Consider the following 25,412-nt stretch of genomic DNA (forward strand, 5'->3'; position numbering starts at 1 on the left):
GCGCGGGTGGCGGGGGGGCCCCGCCGGACCATGTGAGGAGCCCCGACGGGGCGAGCGGGGCCTCCCCGGCCAGGGGGCACTTGCGGAGCCCCGCGCCCGCCCACCCACCATGGGGGATTTCTACGACCCGGAGCACCCCACGCCGGAGTAAGCGCGGGCCCTCCGCGGCCTCGGGCCCGCCGGCACCGCGCGACCGCCGGCAGCCGGGCCGCTGCCCCTTCCCCTTCCCGTTCCCCTTCCCAACCCCGTTCTTTTGCCCCTGCCCTTTCCCTGTCCCGCCGCCCTTCCCCTTCCCGCCGTCCTCCCGCCGGTCCGGGGTAGGCCGCGCATCCCCGGCCTTGCGTGATGGCCGCGGCCGGGGCGGGCGCGGGGAGGGCGGGCAGGGAGCGCGGGGAGGGCGGAGAGCGGGCGGCGGGAGCGGCGGGAGCGGCCGCGCCGGGAGTGGCGGGTCGGCCCGGGGGCTGTGTCCCCCCTGCCCCTGCCCGTGTCCCTTTCCCTGTCCCGTCCCTGCCCGGGGGTGCGCGGGGGGAGCCGGGCGGAGCGTGCGGACGTGTCCCGGCCTCCCCGCGGGGCCATTTTTCTGTACCTTCTTTATTATTATTATTGTTATTAATGCTGTTTTTCCTAGTTACCGAGCCTCGTCTTGCTTTTACCCCTGGAATTCTCTCCCCCCGGGCGGCCCTTGCCCTGACCCCATTTTCTGCCAGGAGGAAGGAGCCAGGGAAGGGGGAGCAGTCTAATGGCCGGGAACTCTGGTTCTCCTTTGGATGGGGAATTTCACCAACCCACCCCCTTGATCCCGCCAGGGCCTCCGGCTTTATCGCCTCTCCTGAGAAGTCACTCTGTCCCTGCTGGGTTTCTCCCCCCGCACCCGTTTCCCGCTGGTTCTCAACGCTATTTTTACATTTTTAGACTTCCTTGGCGAAGGATTCAGGGGCTCCATAAACTTTGCCAGCTCTGGGGTGGAAGGAGGAGACATCTGGCACAGAGCACCCCCCAAGCAACGGCCGGATTGGAGGCAAAGCTAAACATGGTGGTTTTTTTTTTTTTGAGCAGGGACAACAGAGCAAACCTTTTTTGAGCGAGTTCTGCCTGTGCCCACCTGGAGCAGCTGAGGAACAGCTTCCCCTTGTTGCAGCTGAAACAGTGCTGGTGGCTGAGCCTTCTAAAATTAGTGAGGAATGGAGGATTTCCTTTGGAGTTCAGGTTGTGTTTTGCCAGACGTGGCTCCCAGGATGGGAGTAAATCCTGGTTTACTTCAGCTTAACTCTGGTGGGATGATCCCTTCCCGGGAGACCCTCTGGGTCCAAAGGACTCTTGGTCATCCAAAGACTTTTAGGCTAATTCAGGTGTTTTACCTTTGGCTCCAGTTTGGAGCCTGTGGAGGGACCCTCGTGCCCGGGATTGTCCTGGCACTTGGAATTTGGTGTCCAAAAGTGTCCAGGTTGTCTCATGTCGTTGTTTGTTGTCTAAAAATGTCCCGTGGCGCCAGCCTGGGCTCTTGGAAGGAGCGGGAGTGGCTCCTCTAACGACTTTTTAATGGAATTATGGATTAATTGGCCTGATTTTGGGGTTTCCTGTGTTGGGACTCAGAATGTTTTTGGGACACCTCCCAGCTTTTCCTAGGAGGTGTCCTGGTGTTTTTAGAGTTGTTGTTTCCCCATCCCCACCTCGAATCCCGGCGTTCCCTCCGCGTCCGAGTCGTGTTCGTTAGTGGCGTGCCTGAATTTGGATGTGCTTTTCCCGGCACAGAGCTTTTACCTGGAGCAAAGGATCGTTTGGGATAATGGCTGAAGGTTCTTAGGAACATCTTGAGGATCTGTTGGGTGTTTGGGAAGAGTGGAATCCACACGGAGCCGTGCTGGCTGTGGGATGTTTGTGGCTTCCCCCATTCCGCACCCGGCGTGGGGTGGGATGAGGAGGGACGTGCAGGGCTGGTGTTTTGGGATGAGTTGCTTTTGGAGCTGGGAACGTTGGGATTGTTCTGCTTGGAGAGGTTTGATCAGAGCCCCGTGAATCCTCAGGCTCAGCCTTACTTTTCCTGGGAATTATTCACTGGATGGTTTGGGTGGGAAGGGACCCTAAGGATCATCTCATTCCACCCTGGACAACTTCCACTGTCCCAGGGTGCTCCAAGCCTGGCCTTGGACACTTCCAGGGATGCTGCTGAGCCGGAGCTCCAGGCTGGCTGCAGGAGGTGGATGCTGAGCTGGGAGCTGAACGATGGCGTGTCCGGGCCCATGGCTTTGACTGGAATTTCCCTGTAGGGAAGGAACTCTGGCTCACTTTTACCTCGTGGGTCACTCTCCATGTCCACTTGTCAGCCAGAGCTCGCATTCCTGGGAGCTTCGGTGTCCAGCAGAACCAGGTCTCCTTGATCTTTGGATGCTTAAATTTGGAACAACGCAATTCCCAGAGCTCAGAGCTGCCACCACGTTCCACATGGAGCTTCTCCATGGAGCTGCCCATGCCAGCGTGGACCAGCTTAGAATCCCGGACTGGTTTGGGTTGGAAGGAACCTCAAAGCCCATCCAGTGCCACCCCTTCCATGGCAGGGACACCTCCCACTGTCCCAGGCTGCTCCAAGCCCTGTCCAGCCTGGCCTGGGACACTGCCAGGGATCCAGGGGCAGCCATGGTTTCTCTGGACAAGCTGTTCCTGATGGACATGGATGGATGTTTGTACCCTGCTGTGAGCAGAAGCCTCTTCATCTCTTGGTGCTGCTGTTTCCTGGAGGAAGATTCCAAGCTCATCCCCATCCTGAGGGTGCAGGAACCTCTTGGACCAGTGACACCGCTGTGACAGAACGGAATTCAGACTCCAAGGATTTCTTTTCCTCATGCCCTTCTGTCATTATGGAAACTCCATTTCTCCATCTGCTTCTGGAGACCTCCCCAGCAGGAATTCAGCTCTCTTTTGGGGGAAGAAGCTTTTCCAGCCATCCTGGTGATCCTGGTGGGGCTTGCTGGGTGGTTTGGAGGGTTGGGATTTGGGATCAGGGTATGGAATATTCCGTTGGTTTTGTTGACGTGACCCCATATGGATTCAGACAGGAACTCCAGGTTTTTGGTTGTGGCTGTTCCCAAGGATTTTTTTTTTTTTTTTAATGTTCATTGGAACTGTAGAATCTCCGGGCCTGTTCCATGCTGCTGTCACTTTGGGATGGTATTTTCTGGGAATCTAGATTCTGTTTTCTGCCATTCCCTAAGGAAAACCATCCATGAGATTGGTTCCCTCAGCACAAGCTGCTGGCAAGAGAGCTGTGGTCAAACAGCCACATCTGGATCCTGGAGCACGTTCCAACCCACCTGGGAGGTGCTGAGGGGAGGGAAAGGCTGAGTTTCCCACCTGCATTTCCCTTGGAATGCTCCTCCCCTTTATTAAGGTGATTTATGATGGTCCCAGGGGCTGTGGGATGGGGAGAGGGAGAAACTTGACTCTGTTTTCCTGAGCGTATCCTTGGGTTTTCCAGCTTTAATGTGTCTGGGAAGTTGGATTATTTAAGGAAAATTCACTTTGTGTGTTTGGCTTTGGGAGCCTGAATGGGATATTTGGGGTCCTGACCTGGGACATTTCCAGGAATGGGGCAGCTGGAGCTTCTTGGGGCAGCCTGTTCCCAGATCTGCTGGAATTTTGAATATGCTTTGTTTGGATATTTAGAAGGGAAGAGAGGATTTATCAGCACCTGTTTTTAATGGGCATTTTTCCTTCCAGAATTTTAGAACTCCCCGAGGAAAAGTCTTGAGGATGTCCAGGTGTGGCTCTGGTTGATGGAATGTTGGTAGAACAGGTTCTTTTCTTTTTCCTTGATTTTTTTTCCCTGACTTTTCCCATTTTTTGGAGGCAAACTTCCCTAAAAATGCTCCCTCCCTGCAGCTTCACCTCTCCTGTGAGCTTCAGCTTTTTGGGATCCACCCCAGAATCCCTGGGAATGATGTGGAGCTGGAACCTAAAATTCAGGAGAATAGGAGCCAGGAGTCAAAATTTGATCCCTAAATATTGATGTGAGGAAGAGGCTGGATCAGGAAGGAGCTGGGGCTCCTTGTGGAGCCTCATTTCCAGTGGATTCCCTCTGGATTGCTGCAAGATTTTAGAGCTTCCCCAGCATCTTTGTAATGAATTTTCCCCTTCCTGTTTGAAATGCACCAGTGGAAGTTTTCCAGCTGGAAATCCAAAGTGTGTCATTCCCAGGTAGCAGGAAATAATTATAATTTCCAGCTGGAAATCCACCAGGGACAATCTCCAGAGCCTGGTGCTTGGTGTTCACCTGCACAACCCATTCCCAGTTTGGAATTTTATGGCAAATTTCTGGTGTAAAGGAGCATGAAAGGGATTTATTCTCTCCTGTGGAATTGAGAGCAATTCCCAAGGTGTCCCTGCTCCTGCTGGGCAAAATCCCAGGACATCAGCCTTCAGCTATAATTAGGTGAGAAATAAATCCTTGGAGAGTTTCTATTTATTTCTATTTATTTTTATTTATTTCTGTTTACTTCCATTTATTTCTATTTATTTCTGTCAAAGGAGTGACTCTGAGCTCAGCCAGGGCCTTGCAGCGTCCTGGTTTGTATTTTTTGGGTTGCAGGTTGCAGCTGCTCCCCTTTGGAATGGGATTTTAGGGTCACCTCATGATTGGGAATTGCCTTCCTGTTAAATTTGGGATGAGCTTGGACTCGGAATGGGATACCTGGCCCTTTGATCTGGTGAATTTTGGGACTGTTTGGTGTTGCACGTGTGTGGAGTAGGAGGTGGTGACACTGAAATTTCCTGGTTTTGCCTCAGGGTGAATCTTGGCAGGGAGGGGACAGGGTGGCTTCTATTTTTGGGGGATGTTGGGAGTGGGTGCCAGCATCCATCTGTGTCCCAAAGAGAGAATTCCTTGTTTTCCAGGCTTTTTGGGAGACAAAGGTGCCGTGCAGTGCCTGGGGGCTGATGTCATTCAGGCTCCATAAAATCCCAGTTGGAATTTGCTGCCCCATTCAGGGAAAATGCCCCGGGATGGGATGGGGATACCTGATAGGGGAGGGAGGGCTGGAAATCCCTGGATTTCCCGGGAGAGCAGCACGTGCTGGGTGCTGGGGGCCATTCCTAAACCTGCCCCTCTGAGGGAGGGGCTTGCTCTGCTGCTCCAGAGTTCTCTCCCTGACTTTTAGCACAAATCCCAAATTCTTTGCTGGGCTCAGGTGGATCCTCAGCACCTCTGCATGTCCAGGTGCTGGGAATGAATCCCAGTCCCTGGGAATGAATCCTCATCCTTGGGAATCAGTCCCTGGTAGCAACAATTGTAAGTAACCTGGGGTTTTCCTGATTATTTATTTTATTTTGAAATTCCAAAATTCCTCAAGTTTTCAGGTTCCAGGACTCCCTCCTGAAATCCTTTTCCTGCTCAAACCCGTTTTAACTTAAATTGAGGAATTTACAAAGAGCAATTTAAAAAAAGCAACTTAAACATAGGAACTTTATCTGGGCACAGATAATTTTGGAATTTGAGCAAAATGATAAAAACAGGGTTTTTTTCCTTACTTTTCTCACTAATTCCTGTATTTTCAGTCCTGGAAGTGGCTTTGTGCTGGTAGGGGAAATGCTTTGGTGGTGGAACTGAGCCTGAGCTTTAAATCTGGCCTGACTTTGGCTTTAGGGCAGTTTTAACTTGAATCAGGAATTGTTAATAAGGGGGGAAAGTCTGGAATGAAAGGATGCCCTTGGCTGCTCTGATCCCAGGAATGCCCCTCACCTGTGTCCAAAGTTTCCATGGAATTTTGGATGTAATGTGGATTTTGGGGTTCTTTGTACAGCTGGGTTTTAATGTGGATTTTGGGGTTCTTGGTGCAGTTCCTGCCTGTCCATCCCTGGTATTCCACAGGGAGAGATCCATGGGAGCCCAGCCTGGAGGAGCTGAGCTGATTTTGTGTGTGGATCCAGGCCCATCCTTCCCTCTGCACCCTGGATGCACTCAGGGATGTGCTCAATTTTGGGATTTAAGTTGGGAAAATGCTTTTCCAGCTCCCTTTTCCCTTTTTGTGGGATTTTTCCTTGGAAGGCTCTGTGTGCCCCAGGGGGATGTGGGGCAGGGATTACCTGGGAAGTGACCCCGTGGCCAGGTGATTTTTGGGAAGGTGCTGACTCCCAGAGCTGCTGCTGGAATCTCCTTCCCTGCTCCCAGAGGAGGAGGGGAAAGTTTTCCAAGAGCCATGCTTTGAATTCCAGTGGGGATTTGTGCCTCTATTTTGGGTCCCATCCCACTTCCACCCCCATCCTCATCCTCACCCTTCCATCCTCCTCCTCTCCCTCCCTGTGCCAGGTGAATCCCTTTCCCATCCTCCGTGGGAGCAGCTTTGTTTTTCCTGATTCCTGGCAGGATTTCAAGTGGAATTTCTTCCTTAGGTGTGCCCCGAGCAGAAAGGGAAAAGCAGGATTTGGGGGGAGTTTGGGAATTCTCAGGCACTTGGGGGAAGGAGCAGAGAAACTGGATATTTTCGTCTTTACTGGATTTTTTTCCTGGAGCACATCTTAACTCCTCCAAAATCCTAGAATTATTCATAATTCCATTGTGGAATAAATCCTGGATAAATTAAGGAATAATTATTAAATGAAGTCACTCAGCCCCTTCTCATTTTTATAAATGAAGGGATAAATCCCTCTTTTCAATATATTTGTCTCCTCCTTTCCCTGGAATATCCAATCCTCCCTGTTCTTTCCTGTTCCAGCACAGGAGAAACGGTGTCACCTCCCTTGCTCCAAACTTCCAGCTCCAAACCCTCAGTGGGAATGTCTAAACCAGGAGATGGGGATTTTGGGCAGCAGGACAGCTGGATTTGGGGATTTTGGGAGGTACTTTGACCTCATTTTCCAGGAAACTCAGCTGGATTCCACCCCCTGGTTAACCAATACTTTTTTCCAGGGATTTTCCCTCCTCACGCGAGTGCTTCTGCCTTTCCATTTTCCATGGGGTTTTTTTGTGGGGGGAAGGAGTAGGATTGCTTGGTACCTTCTCAACTCTTTTTCCTGCTGTCCATTCTCCATTTGCACTGTGATGTTTTTGGGATATGAAAAGCCCAGTGCTCTGCACAAAAGCCTTCCCAGGAATTCCTCCCAATATTCCATTAATATTCCATTGAACACAGGGACAGCTGCACTTCCGTCCTTGGTTTTTATCCCACCTTAGGGATTCATAAACAGAGGAGCAAAGGCACTTCAGGCCTGGGAGTGTTCCAGCAAATCCTTCAGTCTGGAGGATGGAAATTGAGGGGAAATTTGGGATAGACATGTGGAAGGAATTCCTGGCTGTGGGGGGAGTGAGGCACTGGAGCTGTTTTCCCAGAGAAACTGTGGATGTTCCATCCCTGGAGGTGTCCAAGGGCTGGGAACAGCCTGGGGTAGTGGAAGGAGCTCCTGGCAGGGCTGGGAATGGGATGAGCTTGAGGGTCCCTTCCATTCTGGAATTCTGGGATTCTGTTAATGAGAGCAGCAGAGAGGGAATTTCCTCCCCAGCTTCCAGGGAATTGCATTCCCAGCAGAAACCCATGGGTGCAGCTCTCCATCAGCATCCAGGGAAAATGGTCAAAAATTCCTTTTGGGCTTCAGGATCCTGCTGGAATCCCAAATTTCCACCTGAGGTGTTGGTTTGGTGTTGTTGCCTCCCAGTTTCCTTAGCCCTGCTGTGGATGAGGGTGATGATCCATGGAATTCCAGCTGCATCCAGGGTATTTCTGACTAACCCAGCCTGAACAAAACAGGTTAAATCCCAATTTCCTGAGCTGAGCTTCCCTTTCTTTGGACATTGTGGTGGCTTTCAGATGGATCTCTGTGAATTCCTGAGCTGAATTCCTGCTGGGAATGGGCCTTTTCAGCTCCCAGGGCTGTTGGGCTGCTGATGCTCAGATAAGAAAAGCCCCAAGCTTCCAGATTTTCCTCTTTTAAAGGGAAGAAAAGAAAAAAAACCTCAGGATTTAGGGGAGGTGAGGCTCCTAAAGTTTTGTCTTTTAAACTTCAGAAGCCTGAGGGCATTTTTTGGGCTCCTTTTGCATAAGGAAAACCAGGATAAAATTCCAATTATTGTGTGGGTTGCACTTAAAAAAGAGAAAAATCTTCAGCTCAACCTGTTGAAGCACCAAGAAATGCTGGAGCTGCTGAACCCTGGAATTGAAATAAAATTTTACTTTTTATCCTCACTCCCGTGACAAAATCGGGATATTTCCATCAGGAGAGAAACTGATAAAGTTTAAATGTAAAAAGTTTTGGTCAAGGTGTATGTAAGGAAAATTCCATGTAAGGAATTTTGGTGGAAATGTGGCCTCAGATAAATAATTTTGGTTGAAATGTGAGTCCATATGAAAAAAAGCTGATAGAAATGTGACCCATGTAAAGGATTTTGATATAAATGTGGTTCTGTAGCCTTGGAAAAGCTTTTCCTGGGATTTAATTGGTGCTTAGTCTTTGTTTTTTAGCAAAATTAGTGCATCAGGCTGCTGGAAACAGATCAGAGGTGGCGAAGCTTCCTGGTGGTGGGGTTATTTTATTTTTTTGTTCTTTGGTTGACTTTTTGGTTCTTTAGGTTATTTTTAAAATTTATTCAGCACTTCTCGGGGTGTTCAGTTTTATTTTGGGTTTTCCCAACTCTTTTCTCCTGCCTTTCCCAGGAAGGAGCCACAAAAGTGCAGGAATTCCGTGCTCACTTTGGTCCCAGTTGTGCTTTTGGTGCCTGCAGGGAGCAAGGTGCAGCTGAGGGAATTGTTCCAGACCTGTGGAGCTGGGAAAGTGCTGGAGAAGCCCTGGCTGATGTGTTGGGAAGGATCCCGAGCTTGGAGCAGGGGGATTTTATGTAACCTCATCCCAGCGTGGGAGGAACTTGGCACAAGGTTCCTGAGGGAACGGCAGTGCCTTCCCTAAGTTTGGAATTCTATTTTTATGTTTTTCTTGTTTTTTTTTTTTTTTTTTATTTGGGGAGAAGGAAGAGGCTGGGAAGGAAATGGGATCCATAACCCTGCTTTTAGGAAGGTCAGCACCTTTTATTTGAATTGCTGGAATCTCAGACTCCCAAATGGTTTGGGTTGGAATGGGATCATCCTGTCCCACCCAGGGACACCTTCCACTATCCCAGACTGCTCCAAGCCTTGTCCAACCTGGCCTTGGACACTTCCAGGCATGGGGACACCTGTTTCCTCTCTTTTTCCTGCAGGATTTTTCTGGGATTTGAAGGATCCCGACTCTCTTTTCTCCTTATCATTAATTATCCTTGTTAATTATAAATATCGAATTTAATTACCTCTCTCCCAGTATACAGCTGATTAAAGAGGGATTTTTGTGTATAAAGAGAGTTATTTTTGCCTTAGAACCCTCAGCTTCCACCTGGTGGTCATAATTCTCTGCTGAGTCTGCTTAGGATGTCTGGGAAATCTCCCTGGAATGGCTGAGGTTGGGAAAGGTCCTTCACTCACCAAATGCAAGGTTTTTGTGGAGTGTTGACCCCACAAAACCTCAAACCCAAACCACGTGACACTTCCTGAAAGCCCCAAACTCCTCTCTTGGTGATCCTGAAATTGAAAGCTCCTTTTAGGCCTTAATTCCAGTGGAAGTGGTGCCCTTGGAGAGCTCCTGCACCTGCAGGGTTTGGAATTCCTGCCTTGCCCGACCCCATGGGATCGGAGCTCCTGCCTCGGCCTTCCCTGATGGAATCCAAGCCCATTGGTGCTGCTCTGGGAATAATTTATGGTCTTCTAACAAGCTGGATCGATTGGATGGGAGCCTTTGGAGGGCCAGGAGAATATTCCTGAGGGGAAGTTCTTCCCAGCACTTCCCTTTGCTCGCAGTTCCCAGCTGGGGATGGTTTCAGTGGGGATCTGGGTGGTTCCTGTGCCGTCACCGCGTCCGCGTGGCTCCAAAACGAAAATTTTGACTTTTTCTTCCAGAATTGGGTGTTTCTCATTGAGCTGATGCTTGAGGTGGAATCTGGGAACTTTTCTGCGGGGAATCTTTGGCTTTGTCACCACAACAGTGCTGACTAAAAGAGGGTAAAATGTAGGAGAATTCCAGCTGTGGGCTGTGCCGGAGCGCTGGAGAGGGGTTTGGGATCTCTGGTAGATCCATGACAGAGGAACTGTCGATGTCTTGGCTGAGGTTGGGTGTTGGTAGGGCTGAGAAATTCCCTGACACTCTCCAAGGAATTGAGCGAAGCAAGGAGAGGGAGGTGTGTTCCTGTTCCTTCTCCTTCCCTGAGGAGAAACTACTTCCCTGTGGGATTGGGGCAGAGAACTTGGGAAGAGTGGAAAGCTGGGAAAACCCAACTTTCCTGTTGGCTCAGCATGGAGAATGATCCTAATTAATTAATTAAGCTGCCAAAATAGGGATTAATTATGCAAATAGCCAGGGCAGATGCACAGCAGTCAGACCTTCATTAATAGCTTTAATTTCTGTCAATGAGAGGCAGAAACTTTCGGTTATTCAGGGAAGTGTTCAAATGGAAACAATCCCAAATCCACCTTTTTCTGTCACATTTTTGAGGCTTTTATTCCTGCAGCATGTTGGAATAACTGGAGACACCACCAAGCCAGAAGTTCTCTCCAAAAAGGTTTGCTCTGTCCTGATCCATGTGGGTTTTCCAGGGAATTTTGGAGCCTCCCAGCTGTGCCGTGCTCCCCTCAGAGCTGGGTTTGTGTCCGGTGCCGTCGGTGTTTCCCTCACTCCATGTCCCAAGTCCTTCCCATTCCAAATCCAGATGTCCAATGTTCCATTTCTTGTTCCTACCTGCTGTTCACACCTTCTTTTCCTGTTTTTTTTTTTCCATGTTTCCCCGGCTGGATTGCAATAGAGAAGAAGAAAATGAGGTGAGTAAAGCCAATTCCAACATTCCTGGATCTCCTGTGAACCCAGCTTGGGTTGGTTTGACTGAGGCATTCCGTGAATCCAGAGCCACTGAGGGGCTGGATGGAGCAAATGGGTGCTTTTCTGGGATCCACTGGTTCAGTTTGGGAAGGAGGGGACAGTAATTCCCATTGAATTTGGGATGGAGGGGCAATAATTCCCATTAAATTTGGGATGGAGGGGCAGTAATTCCCATTAAATTTGGGATGGAGGGGCAGTAATTCCCATTAAATTTGGGATGGAGGGACAGTAATTCCCATTAAATTTGGGAAGGAGGGGCAATAATTCCCATTAAATTTGGGATGGAGGGGCAATAATTCCCATTAAATTTGGGAAGGAGGGGCAGTAATTCCCATTAAATTTGGGAAGGAGGGGCATAATTCCCATTAAATTTGGGAGAGGAAAGGGGCAGGAGGGCCGTAATTCCATTAAATTTGGGAAGGAGGGGCAGTAATTCCCATTAAATTTGGGAAGGAGGGGCAGTAATTCCAGTACCACTCGTGCCACAAGCACACGGGAGGTGATGGCACAGCTTGGTGTGGGTTGGTGCTGATTATTTAAAGACTTAATTTGTAAAAATAATGAGCTTTGCTGCCTGTGACTCAATGAATTTGTTGGGAAAAGAGAAAACTTGGAGGCCTGGGATGGATTTTATTCTGGCTTTGGAATGAGGGCTGTTAACCAGTTTGGATGTGCCTTTTTTCTTTTTTCCCATTTTGTGTAATGTTCCCTTTCTGTAAAACAGGAGAGGAAGGAGAGTTCCTCCTCTCCTGGAGAGCTTTCCAGTAATTCCCACCTTTTTCATTTACCAAGTTACCTGTGGAGTGTGTTTCAAATTCTGGGAATCATGTTTTGTTCAAGTTGCTGTTATTTAAGGAAGAAAATCCCTGGAAGGGTGAACTCGTGAGGGGAAATATCCTGGAATGTGTCAGCTCTGCTGGATTGGCTGTGGGAAGGGGAGGAATGGAAATGTGGCAGCTCTTTTTGCCTGCACATCCCATATTTGGGAAAAGTGGATCTATCCAAACCCCCTTATTCCCTTTATTTCAGAGCTGTTGTGTGCTTGAAATTAGAAGGATTTTGATCAAAACATTGACATTTAAAATAATGGCACCAAAGTTGTAGCAAGAAGGGAAACTCTGAAGTGCTGATTCCCTGAATTTCCCTGGTAGCATTTTTACCTATATATTTCTTAATTTATTATTTATTATTTATAGTTGATGTGATTAAAAAATCCTGTCCCTGATAAGAATTTGGGTTCAGACCTGTGGAGATCCTTCAGGATGTGGTTGGAGAGGAGCCTGCTCCCTTCTTTTGTCCCAGGTTGGAGTAAAAAAATTGGGAATTTCTGGTTGTAAGGATAACAGTTGATCCAGGAATCCCCCAAAATGCTGTTCCCTCACTCTTCAGGAGGCTGAACTCCTACAGGAGGGTGGTCTCAGAAGTGTTCATTTTGTCCTTCATTCTTCCATGGATTAATCCCAGGATCACTTGTGATGTGTGGATTCTCTGGACAACAGGGATGGCATTTCCAGCTGGACTCTGTGGAGATGGTTGTGAGTTGTGGTGAGAGGAGCCCATTTCAGAGCTGGAGATTCTCCTTTTTTCCAAAGTCAGCGTTTTGGGTTCCCTTTTAGCCATGAAACTCCTTTAAAATCGTCCCTGAAATGTCCCCTCATAAAAACCATGGATTTCAAGGAAATGCTTTTGGGTTTTGCTCCCAGTTTTCCCACAGTGAAGGGAATTTGCTGCTGCAGATCCAGATCCAGATGCTGGGTTGGGTCACCAGGATGAGTCATGGATTGACCATTAACAGGGGCTCACAATGAAACCCCCAAAGTGTTGGAAAAGAGCAATTTTGGGATATGTGATGTCCCAGGGTGCAGAAAACACAGGATTTCCAATCCACCAGTGTCTCATTTAATCATTTACTGTGGTGCCTTGATCCTGGGCAGCGCCGCGTTGTTTTTCCATGAGTTAAAGGATAACAAAATCCTTAATAATTCACAGAGGGCTGCAGGAAACTGCTGCTCCTGCCAGAAATGTGCTGTGGCACAGCTACAGCAGCAAAACCCTGCTCTGGACAGTTTGGAAACGACTCTTTCCATTGGAATTAGGGTTAACCCAAAAAATGTGATTTCCAGAGCAGCTGTGGCTGCCCCTGGATCCTTGGAAGTGTCCAAGGCCAGGTTGGACAGGGCTTGGATCACCCTGGGATAGTGGAAGGTGTCCCTGCCATGGCAGGATTAAAGCAGGATAATCCCGAGGGTCCCTTCAACCCAAACCATTCTGGAATTCCATGATTCTGATGCAGTTTGGATTTTTGGGGTTGTTGACAACAAAGCCCTTTTCCCACTTTATCTTATCCAGGATTTTATTTCTGGGACACAGATGAGCTCTAAGATTTAGAACAGAGGCAGAAATGCCCAAATGGGTGAATATAGGGTGCTGTGTGCTCTGAAAATTCCTGGGTTTGGGCTTGGGAGGTGCTGAGCCAGCTCCTGGGCAGGAGGCAGCCAGAAGCTCCTGGTGGGAAGGACATGGAGCGTGGAGCGGTTGGTTGATCCAGAGGTGACGGAGTCATCATGCACCACTGGGTCCTGATGGGAATTCTTGAGGAGTTGTTAATTAATGCTGGTCTAGGCCTGAGCCTGGGAACTTGCAGGAATTAGTGATGAGCAGGAGAAGGCTGTTGGAGGGAGGTGGGAAAGGATGGGGTTCAAATTCCTGATGTAATTGTTGTTGGTCTGGTTTATGCTGGGACCAAATTCCAGAATCCCAGAATGGTTTAGGTGGGAAGGAACCCTCAGGATCATCCAGTGCCACCTCTGCCATGGCAGGGACACCTTCCACTGTCCCAGGCTCCTCCAAGCCCCAATGCCCAGCCTGGCCTTGGGCACTGCCAGGGATCCAGGGGCAGCCCCAGCTGCTCTGGGAATTCCATCCCAGTCCTTCCCCACTCTCCCAGCCAGGAATTCCTAATTTCCAGTATCTCACCCATCCCTGCCCTCTGGCAGTGGGAGCCATTCCCTGTGTCCTATCCCTCAATCCCTTGTCCCCAGTCCCTCTCCAGCTCTCCTGGGGCCCCTTCAAACCCTGGCAGGGGCTCTGAGCTCTCCCTGGAGCCTTTTCCAGTACTGGAAGGCTGCATCCAGGTGGATTCACTTGAACAAATGCACTTTGAGCTTTAAACCCAGGATCTTTTGTAGCCTGGGACCACAGAAACAGCATTAAAAAAGCAGATTTTTGCCCTCAATTAACTTTGTAAGCTGAACTCTATTTTTTAAAAAATAAGAATTAAATGATAAAAGGACTTTGAGCTTGGTCATTAATAAGTCAGATAAAAAGCCTCAGCCCAAACCTCAGAGGAGGCTTAGTTTCAAGCTGGAGAAGTCTGAGGAATTGATTTTTTCAGGGCAGAGCCAAGCAATAAAGACAGACCCAGGATATGCATTTCTCTTTTATCGTCATGAAAAATTCACCAGGTGAAAGAAAATGCTGCAGAACTGAGTTCAAACCCCGCAAAATCCAATTCCTCCAACTCCATCTTCTTTTTCTTCCACAGGGCAAACCTGAAACGGTGCCGAGAGCCGGTTTTATCAAAGGCCCCGTGTTCAAAGGCGTCGCCTCGAGCCGTTTTTTGCCCAAAGGCACCAAAACCAAGGTTAACCTTGAGGAGCAGGGAAGACAAAAAGTGTCTTTCAGCTTTAGCTTAACCAAGAAAACTTTACCCAATCGATTCCTGACTGCTCTGGGAAACGAGAAACAAAATGAAACTCCCACCCCTCCGGCAGTTCCCCTTCCAGCTGATTTTAACCCCAAAAATAAACTGGACCTGGGGGACACCGCCAGTTCAGCCGAGGAATCTTCACCTCCAAAACCGAAGGTAGAATTGGGGAAGATTCATTTTAAAAAACATTTACTGAACGTCACGGCAAAGCCGCCCCCGGCTCCAGTGGCACCGCTAACGGAACCGGTGGCCTTGGCCGTGGATTTCCCCCCCACGCCACCGCCGCCCCCGCCGCCACTGCCGGCGTCACCGATGCCGGTTCCCGGACCCACGGCCCCGCCGCCGCCGCCGGTGACACCGATGCCGGCGCTGCTGCTGTCGCCGCCCGGTGAAGCCGAGGCCCCCGTGCCGAGGGAGCCGAGCCAGGTGCTGCCCAGGGAGGCCTCGGAGCCGGACGCCAAGCAGGATCCGGCGTCGCGCGGCTCGGACGAACGCGGGGCTCAACCCGCGCCCGAGCGGACGGAGATAACCCCGCCGAAGGAGGATTCCCATATTGGGAAGGAGGATGAGGTTTCCGACGGCTCGAAGGGCGCTCCCGCGTGCTCCCGGAGGCAGGGGGCCAAGAGGAAGTTCTCCCAGTCGGACGGCGCGCCGCAGGGCTCCGAGTCCGACGAGGATTCTGTGAGGACCTCCTCCAGCCAGCGGTCGCACGAGCAGAAGATCTCCAGCACGGAAAAGGAGAAAGATTCCAGACGGAGCTCCGCGTCCCTCCGGGGTGATGACCTGGGCAAGTCCTCATCGCGCTCCAGGTCGGACAGGGATGAGAAGTACTCGAGCTATTCCAAATCGGAGAGAGACTCGCGGTACTCGTCCTCCCGCTCCCGCTCGGACAGAGAGAGGAGGCGAAGCCGGTCTCATTCCCGTTCCCGCTCCGATCGCAGCTCCCGAACCAGCTCCTCCTACTCGAGGTCGGAGCGCTCGCATTACTACGACTCCGACCGCCGGTACCACCGGAGCTCCCCGTACCGGGAACGGTCACGCTATTCCCGGTCGTACGCGGACAGCCGGGCGCGGGAGAGCTCGGACTCGGAGGACGAGTACAGGAGGACACATTCCAGGTCCAGCGACTCCCGGCGTACGTCCTCCCATTCCTCCTCCTCCTACAGAGACTCGAGATCCTCTTACTCCAAGTCGGACAGGGACAGCAAAGTGGAGTCGTCTCACGCCGACGTGGACAGGCGAGGGAGGTCGTCTTCGAAAGCGGATCGAGATTCCAAAAGGACTTCTGAAAGTGAAGTATCCAAAAGGTGCTCTCCCCTCGATGAACTGGGCTATCGGAAGGGGACGTCCCATTCCAAGCCCGACAGTAATGTGAATTCCTCCCGCTATAAATCCACCCCTTCCAAGGCCCCCGCACCAAAGCCTGATAAATTTAAGAGTTCTTTCTGTTGTACAGAATCGATCGAAGAAATCAAGTCCAAGTCTAATTCTCTAGATTTAGAGACCTCTTGTGTAAAGAACAATGAGATCAGGGTGTCCAGTGTGAAAAAGTTGGAAAGGGAAAAGACACTTTCTCCGTTAAATCAGTTCAACGATTCTCCCGCTTTGCCGAAGGCTGATGAGTCCAAGGCAGGTTTGACAAACTCAAAATCCGAGGAACTTACAGCAAAAGAAAGCCACGACAGTGTTAAGGAGCAGGAAGCGTTCTTAAAGGCAAAGCACGATCCCTTAAGAGCATGTTTCCCCACGGAATCGAGCGTGAACGGCTCCCCGGAGGGTCAGGATGAGGGTCTGGCAACCTCCAGTGCCTGCAAAGCAGAGGATGTCGCTGCGTCCTCTGACCACGGCCCCGGTCCGTCGGAAGCATCGCCTGCCGTCAAGACCAGCCCATCATATCCGTTGCCATCCAATGGGTTTGGGATCACGGATGTGTCCCAAGAACAAGAGCTGGATGATTCCCGGGTCCAGTCCAGCGAGTGCAACAGCCTGTTCCAGGAAGCGGAGGCTCCGGAGCCGCAGCAGCCGGAGGAAGCCGCCCCTCTCCCTGCCGTGAATGTAGATGCCACTAACACTGTCCTTAAGAAGCTGGATGAGGAGGTGACTCCGTGTGACAAAACCAAAGAACATGTTTTTTGCTACATTTCCGATGATGCCACCCCTGGTTTGTACCACTCGGAAGTGGAAATCGAAGCGGAACCTGCGGATTTGAAAGTGACATCCGAGACTTTTCTGGACGTGCAGGTGGAGCCGCAGACGGTGACGTGCGATTACGACAGCACGGAGGATTCCCATTCCAAGTCTGCTGGGGAGGATGAACTCGGCCATCCTTCCCATAAAATCAGCCTGGCAGCAGAAAGCTCTAGTAGGGATTCCTCCCAGGATGGCTGTTCCCAGAGGCTCCAGTCAGATCATCCCATGCCAGAGGAAAGTGTCTCTTCCAAATGGGATGTGCCCCCGCCGGGTGTGTGCCAGGAGCCGCTCCAGCATTCGGAAGCTGAAGAGATGGTGGAGTTGGATGCTCAGCAGGTTGATCTTGGCTCAGCAAAAGGCAAGTCGTTGTTCCAGAATGAACATTCCTACTATTCGGAAATGCCGCTGGAGCACCGCAGCAGAGAGGTTGTGGAAGAAAGTGCTGTTTCCACCGAGGGAGCTGAGCTGGATGAGCTGAGGGTTCCGTGTCCTGGCGTATCGGTCGAGAGGGATGAGGGAAGCGAGCCCTTGGTGGCCTCGGCTTTTCCAGACGCTTTGTATCCCTCCTCTGATGTCATCGTCACCGCAGAGGACACGGAGATGGTGACCCAAGCCCCAACATGTGACAGCAGCGGCAACGCCTCGGAATTCATTCCCGCCAGCCACGACGATTATTCTGACACGGGGGACAGTGACAGCGAGGGGGGCAGCGAGGACAGCGACACGGAGGACTCGGATTCCGATGATGGGACGCCGCGGAAGAGGCTCCAGTCGGTCGTGGTGGTTCCCAAGAACTCCACCATAGCCATGGAGGAGAACAGCCCGGGCTCCTCCCGGAGCAACCGGCGCTTCTCCGACCACTGGGATGATGAGCGGCCAGAGCCCAGCAGGCCCTACTATGAGGAGAGGTCAGAAAATATGGGAAGTAAAGGTGGTCCCCAGGTGGAGAGCAGGTGTTCTCCCAGAGGGATGGAGAAGAGTCCGGCAACCTCCACGGAGCTGAGCAGGAAGGAGCCGGAGGAGCTGCGGGCGGATCCGTGCCAGGCCCAGAGCGACGGCGTGGACAGCACGAGCCAGGCGGATCTGACGGCCGATTGCCACGGCAAAGCCGGCACGGAGGAGAGGATGGCGCTGCCCGACGTGGTGGCCGTGGGGAGGCCCGTGGGCCGGCCGGAGGAGCAGCCCTTCTGCGTCCCGGAGAGTTTGGAAAGCACCGACACATCCCGGCACCAGATGAGCTCTTCCAAGCCTGACAGTCGGCAAGGGCAGGGCGGGCTGAACCAGTCCGGCCTCGGAGACTACTCCAGGCTGGATGGTTTCCGTGCCCCGGAGGAGATGGGTGCTGCGGGCTGGGACTTCTCCCAGCCGGAGAAACCCAGCAGCACCTACCAGCAGCCGGACAGCAGCTTTGGGATGTACTCGGGCTACGTTTACCAGCCAGGACCAGGAGCCTATCCCAGCTCCCAGAGCTACTGGCAAGGCAACGGTTACTGGGATGCGAGGGCAGCCAGCAGAGCCTCCGTGGTTAACTACGAACGCGGCCAAGGGCAGGTGCCGGATTCCCTGACGGAAGACCACGAGGAGTATGAAGAGGATGAGCGTTGGGATGAGGAGTGCAAGCCCCGCTTTCCCAGCCCCTCTGGAAAATCCCAGGTGCCCTTGCAGAAGGAGAAGGGCTCGGTGCAGGCACACGAGATCAGCAGCAATTCCACCAAGGAGCCGGTGCCGGGCGGGGAGAAGAAGGACGAGGTGAAAGCTTTGGAGAAGAACGACGTGAAGGAACGAGGCCCACCGAAAAAGAGGCGGCCGGAGTTGGAGAGCGACTCGGAGAGCGATGGGGACTCCGGGGAGAAGAGGAAGGGGAAGCTGGAGGGGGAGCAGGTGGAGCCAGCGCCGCAGGATTCCTCCATGGTGGGCAGGTTATGCATCATGGATGACTTCAGGGACCCCCAGCGCTGGAAGGAGTTTGCCAAGCAGGGGAAGATGCCCTGTTACTTCGACCTCATCGAGGAGAACGTCTACTTGACAGAGAGGTAACTGCTGCTTTATCCTTGTTTTAATTGGGATCTAGCTTCCGTTTGGCTCCAGGATGGTTGGGTTTTTATGGCCAAATTGGCATCCTTTGGAGGGAGGGGCAGGGATGTTGCATTCCCCACATTTGGCAAAGCCACCCCAGGCTCTCTTCTCCTAAAGGGAATCGCCCAGTTTGCCCCAGACAGTCCCAAGTGCTGAGAAGAGTTGGAATTTGGGAGGATCAGAGGGATTTATTTGTACTCTTTTTTTATAGCTTTACCAGATCCTGCCTGTTTAATGTCCCCATATGCCAGCTCGCTCCCTTTCTCTTGGCACAGGGAATTCTGTCTGGGTGTGGAAAAGCTTTTGGACAAACAAGGCGCTTTTCCAAAGGCTTTGGTTACTTCCATGTCTTCATTTATCATCTCAGAGGAGCTTTTTAAAATTTACTAGCCATAATTTGATTTTTTTTTTCTTACAGTTTTTTTGCCTTGTTGGGATCCATTCTCCAGAGCATTCCCCAAATCCTTCATGGAAGCTAAAATACGAATTAGTGGATGCCCTGCTTTTTGTCTACTTCTGATTTTCTCCTCTTTCTTATCCTCTCACTTGACAAAGCAGAAGCTGAAGTAACCAAACCCTCCAATTTGCCTTATTAAAATATGGGTGTCCAAATAAACATAGACAGGGAAAACAGCTAAATATCCTGGGAATTCTCTTTAGGAAATCACCTTTGGTCATCACAGTCATCACCAAGCCAAGTGTCCTTGGGTGTTCCTGCCTCTAGGGTTATCAATCCATACATTTATTTTCCGTTTTTTCCAAAAACCACTGATCAGGATTGAGGAGGAGTTTCTGCACCTGGCTGCTGTCTCACCTGTATTTCCATGCCTTGGTTTCCCAGGAAGAAGAACAAGTCCCACCGGGATATCAAGCGGATGCTGTGTGAGTGTCCCCCCCTGTCCAAGGAGGAGCGGGCGCAGGGCGAGGTGGCCTGTGGAGAGGATTGTCTCAATCGCCTGCTCATGATCGAGTGGTGAGCTGGGGTCCATGGACTGGCTCTCCTGGGAATCCCTCAAATACCTTGGAATTCCTGGGAGGTGGCAGTGAGGTGTCTGTGCTGGTCTGGAGTGACCTTTGGAGCTGCCAGCGGAAGCTGTGGCTGCTCCATCCCTGGAAGGTTTCAGGGTTTGGATGGGGCTTGGAGGTGTCCCTGCCCATGGCAAGGGGTTGGAATGAGATGATCCTCAGGGTCCCTTCCCACCCAAACCATTCCATGGTTTAAATCTTTGGATGATCTGCAGGAGATCAGCCCTCACAACCTCCTGGATCTCCTTTCCCCAGAGCCTCTCCAGCCTCTGGCTGATGTCTCCTTCTCCCTTTGGAAGAGGTTTGCTGCTCCATGGGAGCTAGAGGCAGGGACAGGGTGCTTGGTGGGATTCCCCCCTGGCACGAGGATTGTGGAAGGATTGGAATTACCTGGCAGAATCCCAATTTTTGTTCTTATCTCATAGGCCAGATGTAGGGCAGGGAATATCTTGAAGAAATAACCCCCAGAACAAAGGGAGAAGAGCCCAGTTCTCCCCACTGGGATGCCCTGATACAGAAATACAGCGGGATCAGCATTCCAAATGTTTTTATCTCTCCAGAAATAAACGATCTGCATTTGCACGCTGGCAGTCACGTGGTGGTGCTTTTTATAGCAAACCACATTTGAAGGTTTCACACGGAATTTCTCGTGATTATTTGGGGTTTATTTCCCATCTGAGCCCTTCCTGCTGGGAATTGATTTGCTCCCTTCCCTCCCCTCAGCTCCTCCCGGTGTCCGAACGGTGACTACTGCTCCAACCGGCGCTTCCAGAAGAAGCAGCACGCGGATGTGGAGGTGATCCTGACTGAGAAGAAGGGCTGGGGGCTCAGAGCTGCCAAGGACCTGCCTTCGTAAGCCTTCCCTCTTCCCACAGCCTTTTCCCACCCTCTCACTCCCTCCTGAAGGGAACAGGGCCTGTGGGGTCTGGGTTTCCCTGACAGGAGATGGGCTGAGGTTCTTCCAGCTCGTCCTTGTCCCTGCTGGGTGTCCCTCTTCCTCTTTGGCATCTGCCCATTTATTCTTTGATCTCCCACTCTGCTTTTGCTCTTCCTGGTTTTCCATGGCTTATTCTTGGGATGAATCTGCCTCCCCTTTCTCTGTCCCTGTTTCACTCCAGTTGTGTCCATCCTTCTCTTCCCATCTCTGCAAAACTTCTCATCCTGAGTCCTCCTCCTCTTCCTCCCCTTGGGACAATAAGAGGATCCAGAGGGGATCTTTCCTGCTGTTGTTAATTCAGGATTGTAATTCCAAGTGCTGGGTTAGGTGAGGCTGGAAGGGAGAGAGGAGTGAGGACCTTGAAGTCTCCTGAGGCACAAGGGAGGATCAGGATGGGGAGACCAGGATGAGGTTTACTGGGAGAAGGGAGCATCCTGGAGTGTGTCCAGGGCAGGGAACAGAGCTGGGAAGGGGCTGGAGAATCCTGAGGGAGCTGGGAAGGGGCTCAACCTGGAGCAGAGGAGGCTCAGGGGGACCCTGTGGCTCTGCACAGCTCCTGCCAGGAGGGGACAGCCAGGGGGGTTGGGCTGTGCTCCAGGGAACAGGGACAGGAGGAGAGGGAATGGCCTCAGGCTGGGCCAGGGGAGCTCAGGGTGGAAATTGGGGAAATTCCTTCCAGAAAAGTGTTTTCCAGCCTAGAGCAGCTGTAGCTGCCCCTGGATTCCTGGAAGTGTCCAAGGCCAGGTTGGACAGGCCTGGGAGCACCCTGGGATAGTGGAAGGTGTCCCTGCCCATGGAATGGTGTTGGAATGGGACAAGCTCAAAGTTCCCTTCCAACCCAAGCCATCCTGTAATTCTGTGAATATATTGAATTTATAGAACAAACCCTGCTCCAAGGGGAGCTTCATCCTTCTGTCACCTTCCCATGTGACAGCAGGAAATCCCAAATTAATCAGAATTCCCTGAGATTAAAGCATATCATCATTGCTGCACCACCAGGATGGCCAGGCTGGGAGTTGTGTTCAGAGAATCCACCTGAACAGGGATTATTTTGTGTTTAGTAGTGGGTTTCTTGCTAAGAAAATTGCTGTTTTCCCCTCTTGCAGCAACACTTTTGTCTTGGAATACTGTGGGGAGGTGCTGGATCACAAGGAATTCAAGGCTCGGGTGAAGGAATATGCCCGGAACAAGAACATCCACTATTATTTCATGGCCCTGAAGAATGATGAGGTGAGCAGTGGGATTGCTGGGATGGGATTGCTTTGGGAAAGGCTGGATTTAGCTGTTACAGCACCAGCTCCTTGGGAACCCGTGGAGCATCATCCTGAATCCATTGGGAATGCTTTCCTGAGGAAAGGAAACTTCAAGCCTCAGGATTTTTTAACCCATTGCTCAGTTCCAACAGAATTCTGGCAGCTGAAATTATCCCAGTGTCCTTAGGGAGGGAAAAGTGTCTTTCCAAAAGGAGAAGATGGAGCATGGCTCATTGTTCCATGGGAGAGAAGTTTGGGAACATGCTCCAAGCCAAACTTGCCCTTTTTGGGTGCCCAGATGTACCAAAAATCCACATTTTCTTTCACATTAAACTCCATGAAATTGGGATATTTAAATCTGGCAGAGTCCCTCTGTGCAGGATTGCCACTGGAATATTTCCATTTGGGATATCTTTAATTATTTATGGCTGCTTCAGCTCCAAGGGATGTGGAGCTGTTCTCTCTGCCTGAGAACAAGGGGGATAAATAGAAATTCCATCTCTTATTCTCCTTGTCTCTCCTGTCAGGACTTTTTGGGTCTGGGGAGCTTGAGAGAAAAGGAGCTAAAAATACTCAGAGTGGTTTTTCCTGGGTGTTTTTCCTCCTAAAATAAGGATTTTTGAGATTGTTGTGTGATTTTAAGTGTCACAAAGGAGCATTTCCAGTTATAAAAGGAGTTTGTATTTCTGGGATGACTTTCCCTTGGAGCATGAGGCGTGTGGGAGAAAAATTCACTGTCCCAGCCCCTCAAGGCTGTATCAGAAACAAAATCCAGGATCTGCATCCAGCTGGAGAACTTTGGAAAATGAGGAGCTATGTACCTAAGTGCTCTTTTTCTGGGGATTTAATGTCCTACAAATCCCAGTCCCTAAAATAAGGATGGGGAATATCCAAAGAAGAGTGGGAAAGGAGGTGATTCCCACGAGGGTTGTGTTTGCAGCTTTTTCCCATCCCAAGGAATGAACTTTTTCCCATGCCAAGGAATGAGCCTTTTCCCTGCACTTCTTGTCCCTTTTCAGATCATCGATGCCACCCAGAAAGGAAACTGCTCCAGGTTCATGAACCACAGCTGTGAGCCAAACTGTGAGACCCAAAAGGTAAAATGCTGCCTCAGACCCAGCAGCCCCTCCCTCCCTCTGCAGAGCTCACAGTGAAACCTTTTCCTGCTTTATTTCCGGCATTTTCCTTGCTGTGGAATCAGTGACATGAAAACACCTGGATTTCACCCGGGCACTTTGCCTGGTTTTAACCTCCCCAGTGCTGCTTTTCCAAGGGTTGGGGGTGTTCAGGGAAAGCAGCCCTGGAGCTGAGGCTGGAATAACTCCTGGCATCCTTCTTCCACAGTGGACTGTGAACGGGCAGCTGCGGGTTGGGTTTTTCACCACCAAGCTGGTCCCGTCGGGCTCGGAGCTGACCTTTGATTACCAGTTCCAGAGATATGGGTACGTCCCCTTTCCTGGCCCAGGAATTCCTGCTCTTCCCCTCTCCATCCCTTCCCCAGATGATTCCCTCCCCTGCTTCTTCCTGTCTGGTTATTTATTAGATTTTGCAATATTCCTTGGGAGTTCCTGTTCTTCCCTTCCCACTCCTGTTTTATGGCTTTGAAGCACCTGAGGAGCTGTAAAACCCCCTGGATAGCTCATCCCCTCTTCCTGGCCTAATCCAGGGCTCAGGGAAAGCTCCAGCCTGGAATTGGGATCCCGTTGCTAAACCTGAGCCTCAGATTCCTCCATTTCTCTTTGGTGAAGTATAACTTGAGGAACATCCCTTCCTTTTCCTTCTGGATCCTTCTCCAGGCCCTTCCTGTAAGCAGGAATGAGTTTTAAGTTGCATTTTAAGATTATTCCTCATTCCTAGAAATTCCTGGAATTGAGCTTCCCTGCTTCTTACCCCACTGCAGGGCCACGTTCCTCCAGGGTTTTATTTAAAATAAAGCCCTACCATTTTCCCAAGAAATTGTGGAATGGAGTTTAAAATGGATGGTGTGTCAAGTGGGAAACACAGAGGCTTGGTAGAAATATTCCTTGGGAACTATATTTATTGCATTTATTGTATTTATTTTATTTATTATATATATTGTATTTATTATCCATGGCTGAACATCCAAACCAGATTTTCCATGTGGATTTTGCTGCTTCCATGAATGCTGAGCTCATTCTTTATTCTGTTTTGAGCTCTCAAATTCAATATGTGAGCTATAAAATGCTATGAAATGCAAGCTTTTCCTAATGGATGTATAATCCTGAGGCTAAATTCCTTAGGAAAATTAGGATGTTGATGGCAGTGTGGGATAAGAAGTTGTCAGTCCCACCAGCTCCACCTTTTCCTCTCTGATTCCTGGTTCTTGGCCTGTGGAGAGCCTGGAGGTGAGGCAGGCTTGGCTTTCCAGCTGCCACAGCTGGGGATCATGGCAGCTGTGTTGGGAATAAAGATTTCATTTGGGTTTTCAGAGGCTTTTCCATGCAGAGCCATTCCCATTCCTGGCTTTGGAAGGTGCAGAGCTGGCTGTGGCTGGGCTTGGGCCGTTGTTGACCCTCCCTTTGTGTCCCCCCACAGCAAAGAGGCCCAGAAATGTTTCTGTGGCTCCTCCAACTGCCGGGGGTACCTGGGGGGGGAGAACAGGGTCAGCATCCGCGCGGCCGGAGGGAAGATGAAGAAGGAGCGCTCCCGCAAAAAGGACTCGGTGAGTTTGGGATGGAGCCCCTGGCACTGAGCCCAGCCATTCCCCAGCACTGCCAGCACCCACGTGGCTTTAAATCCCTCCAGGAGTGGCGACTCCACCACCACCACCAGCCCTGTCCATGCAGGAATTTCCCCAATATCTGACCTGAGCCCGTTTCCTCTCATCCCATCTCTGTTCCTTTGGGAGAAGTTTTCTCCTGGTGACCTCAGGGTTCAGTGTCATCAGAGCTTGGATTGGTGATCTTGGAGGTCTTTTCCAACTCCAATGATTTTATTTCACAAGGTCCCTCAAGATTTGTGTTTTCTTGGATCTTCAGTTAAATCCAATTTCCCTTCTCCTGGCTATTTAAAGTCACCAGAGAGTGACTTTCCCAGGTCCAGTATTTACTCATCCATAACTAAACCCCACCATAAATTTCATTTAAAAATGTGGGTTGCTTCCCATGATTTTTAAACACTGATGAAAGATGAACAATATTGGCTTTGCCATTAGGGGCATCACCTGAAATCTGGCAGCTCCAAGGGCTGAGTTCCACCATTTCCAGGTTGGGAGGTGGAATTTTAGAGACAACACATGGAATTGCAGGGAAGGGTTCATGCCGTGTGGAAAAAGTGCAGAGAATCCAGAGTAAGAGGAATTTTTTTGGGGTGAAATCTTCTG

At 50.8% G+C, this 25,412-nt stretch overlaps 1 protein-coding gene across 3 annotated transcripts in view; it reads left to right on the plus strand.

Moving 5' to 3' along the window:
• Window positions 1-25,412, plus strand: part of SETD2 (SET domain containing 2, histone lysine methyltransferase) — a 50,520-nt gene continuing 25,108 nt past the window's right edge. Inside the window, exons 1-9 of one of the 3 annotated variants that reach the window (XM_050971668.1) lie at window positions 1-147; window positions 10,805-10,820; window positions 14,423-18,810; window positions 19,695-19,826; window positions 20,603-20,731; window positions 21,923-22,046; window positions 23,089-23,166; window positions 23,414-23,511; window positions 24,626-24,752. In XM_050971668.1, the coding sequence (XP_050827625.1) occupies window positions 110-147; window positions 10,805-10,820; window positions 14,423-18,810; window positions 19,695-19,826; window positions 20,603-20,731; window positions 21,923-22,046; window positions 23,089-23,166; window positions 23,414-23,511; window positions 24,626-24,752 (5,130 nt within the window). In that variant the 5' untranslated portion in view covers window positions 1-109. Of the gene's footprint in view, window positions 148-10,603; window positions 10,821-14,422; window positions 18,811-19,694; window positions 19,827-20,602; window positions 20,732-21,922; window positions 22,047-23,088; window positions 23,167-23,413; window positions 23,512-24,625; window positions 24,753-25,412 lie in introns of those variants that run through there. The other 2 variants (XR_007777014.1, XM_018909103.3) reach the window with 2 other exon arrangements.

Source organism: Serinus canaria, chromosome 2 (assembly GCF_022539315.1).
Source record: "Serinus canaria isolate serCan28SL12 chromosome 2, serCan2020, whole genome shotgun sequence".
Taxonomy (NCBI): Eukaryota; Metazoa; Chordata; class Aves; order Passeriformes; family Fringillidae; genus Serinus; species Serinus canaria.